The sequence below is a fragment of the Danio rerio genome, chromosome 2 (assembly GCF_049306965.1).
Source record: "Danio rerio strain Tuebingen ecotype United States chromosome 2, GRCz12tu, whole genome shotgun sequence".
NCBI classification, from domain to species: domain Eukaryota; kingdom Metazoa; phylum Chordata; class Actinopteri; order Cypriniformes; family Danionidae; genus Danio; species Danio rerio.
This window is the reverse complement of record NC_133177.1, coordinates 56210001-56213305: the sequence shown is the minus strand read 5'-3', so window position 1 is coordinate 56213305 and position 3305 is coordinate 56210001. Positions and strand designations below refer to the sequence as shown.

Here is a 3305-nt window from a genome sequence, read left to right as displayed (position 1 = left end):
ATATATATATATATATATATATATATGTGTATATATATGTGTATATATGTGTGTGTGCGTATATATGTGTGTGTGCGTGTATAAACTGTAAAAAATTATGATCAATTAGTCATGACAGCATATATTTTTATATCATTGTAACTTATTAATCTAAATTAATCATGTTCTAACTTAATTTTTTAAAGTTACGCAAGCTGTTTTAAATGGTTCAAATTTAAAATGTTTTAAGTTGGTTCAAATGAGGACAAACCCAATGTTGGTTTATTTTAAATTCAATTTAAATTACACGTTTTAACCCTAATGATGTGTCATTTAAGTTCAATTGAAAATAATAATAAAATCCTAACATTGGGTTTGTCTATATTTGACAGAATGTTGTGTTACAACAACCTGGGATTTTTTTTTTTTTTTTGTACATTATTTTAATAAATATACTGTGCAAAATGAAGTAACTGTTATTTGCATAACATATTGCATATTAAAACATTGATACAGTAAAATCTTTTCATTTGCGCTCTTTTTATTTGGACTAGTACATTTAGGATATTTAAATGATAATATAATGGTTATTACAAAATACAGTGCAGTCATTACTCAATTAAATGTTTTTTCAATTTATGATTTGTTATATTAGCGTTTTAGTTACGTAGTACATAAAGGAGTTCTTTCCTTTTCTTGGTTCAAATGTTCTAATTTACATATTTAATGCCAGTCCTACACTACTAATCCTGTATTTATTTGTTTCTTTAATGTGAATGGACATTAATTTTATTCAAGATTTTAATTTTTTTATGTAGTTTATGGATTAACTATAAATTTAAATGTTCTTCAACTTAAAATTAAGCTTCACTGTTATAAACTTAACTATCCAGATAATGATTGCAGTGCTACTACAAATGACCAAATCCAGAGTTACGTGAATTTTTCAAATCTGACAAAATACAAGCACACAAGAAAGAGATGCTCTGTTTGTTTGAAAATTGTTGGCATTTGCATGGAATTGCTCCATAAATCTTTCAGGTGTTGTTATCATTATTATCACTACAGCTACTATTAGAATTTGAATAGAGTTAAATTACTTGAAGTCTTTCTCCGTTTAAGGGCGTGGTTTAGGTCGTCACGTGACATGACTGACAGCTCAGCCCAATTTCTCTGAGTCGGTTTCCGTTAGCTTTTGGGAAGGGAGATGGTCAGAGATTGTGTTTCACAGATGTGTTTTACGTGATGGACGCAAGTCGACGAAACCAGACCGGGGAGTGTTAGAATAATGCTCCAGCTGCCTTAGCGTGCTCAACCATGGCCATAAGGGAGCTAAAAGTTTGTCTGCTCGGGGTGAGTGCTGAGGTTCCTCTGTCTGCGGCTTCACCGACACACAAACACACTGACTGCATCTTTGAGGTGTTTAACAGTTAACTTACCATGTTCCTCTTTCGGTCGTGTGAGTTGGATAACACTTCGCGCGTTTTTTTTTTTGAAAGATTTTTGGAACTGAAGATGGAATACTTTTCGCATAAATTTGTTCTTATGGAATGTTTGCGGCCATGACGCGCCGGCTGTGTTCGCGATGGAGTTCCAGCGTACTGCGCTAATAAATAAAACATGGTGTACTTTGGTAAAGAATAACGTTAGCATGCGAATCTGACTGTTTCCGCATTCTATATAGTATGCTACTTTTCGTGCTCAATCTAACAGTAACTTTATGTTTATGAAACTATAAAGTTATACACTCATTGGCCACTTTATTAGGTACACCTTACTAGTACTGAGTTGGACCCCCTTTTGCCTTCAGAACCACCTGAATTCGTCGTGGCATAGATTCAACAGGGTACTGGAAATGTTCCTCAGGGATTTTGGTCCATATTGACATGATAGCATCACGCAGTTGCTGCAGATTTGTCAGCTGCACATCCATGATGTTAATGAATCTCCAGTTCCACCACATCCCAAAGGTGCTCTATTGGACTGAGATCTGGTGATTGTGGAGGCCATTTGAGTACAGTGAACTCATTGTCATGTTCAAGAAACAACTCTGAGATGATACCTCGGTTGTATCGAGTGGTCATTTGAGTTACAGTTGCCTTTCTATCAGCTCGAACCACTCTGGCTGTTCTCCTCTTACCTCTGGTATCAACAAGGCATTTGCATCCACAGAATCTGCCCCTCACCGGATAAATTCTCTTTTGGTTGTGCATGAAAATTCCAGTAGATCAGCAGTATCTGAAATACTCAGACCAGCCCCTCTGGCACCAACAACCATACCACGTTCACCAAAATCACCTTTGTTCCCCATTCTGATGCTCGGTTTGAACTGCAGCAGATTGTCTTGACTGTGTCTACTTGACTAAATGCATTGAGTTGCTGCCATGCAGGGCCGGCCCAAGCCTTCAGGGGGCCCTAAGCAGGATTTTATTTGGGGCCCCCTTGGTGCAAACAATATGAGAAATTATCATCAATCCTTGATAATTCGCACACAATAACTGGAGATATAACAATTACTGAAGAGCGGTGTTGTCGCGCGCCTACTGAAGGGCGGGACCGAGGGTGTGCCGCGTCGCGGGGGCACTTTTGATCATTTTGGAAGGGCACTTTCTATCCAACACTAAAAAGGGCATGTGCACTGCACAGGTTGAGCCCTATGTGTGCACGTGCCTGGTCTGTCCGTTGTTTACATGACACTGATGTATGTCCCATGATCCGCCGACCACCATTACGGGAAGCGCCACCTGGTGGCGGCTGGGTGTACTGTAGCTAAAGCGGTTATCTGCTGCAGTCAGTGTGGAAAACTGATTAATTAAATCAGATCTTTTGTAAATTTAGGTAAATATCTTGGCGCCTGAGTATGCATCGCGGTCAGAAATAACACTATAAATGGGCAAATATTTTGTCCCACCACTAATCCACAACTCAACAAACTAAAACGAAAGTCACACAATAATTTCTAGCACTCTTGGGGGCCCCCTGGTGGCCGCTTAGTTCGCTTATGCCTTGGGCCGGCTCTGCTGCCATGTGATTGGCTGATTAGAAATTTGCGTTAACAAGCAGTTGGACAGGTGTACCTAATAAAGTGGCCAGAGAGTTAGAAAACGGAAACAGCAAAAACTATTTAATATGCTGTGTGTTTGATTAGACCGCACACAGCAGCATTATAACACAAGCCCAAAGTGTATTTAGTCTGATTAAACAGCGCTCTTTCTTCACATGATCCCAGTCATCAGTGTGTCTATTTTATTATGAATAATGAATTAAATCTGAACTAATCTGAAGAGATGTTTTAGGATTATGATATACACCGTTAAAGATTTTTG

The 3305-nt window shown here is 38.3% G+C and overlaps 1 protein-coding gene across 4 annotated transcripts in view; it reads left to right on the top strand.

The window, feature by feature from the left end:
- Positions 1-1154: 1154 nt before the first annotated feature.
- Positions 1155-3305, top strand: part of rab31 (RAB31, member RAS oncogene family) — a 23840-nt gene continuing 21689 nt past the window's right edge. For all 4 annotated transcript variants that reach the window (XR_012394936.1, XR_012394935.1, XM_073931539.1 and 1 more), the window contains exon 1: positions 1155-1332. Coding sequence is in view for 1 of the 4 variants with exons in the window: in XM_692156.8 (XP_697248.2) it covers positions 1297-1332 (36 nt within the window). In the remaining 3 variants the exon portion in view is untranslated. The remainder of the gene's footprint in view (positions 1333-3305) is intronic.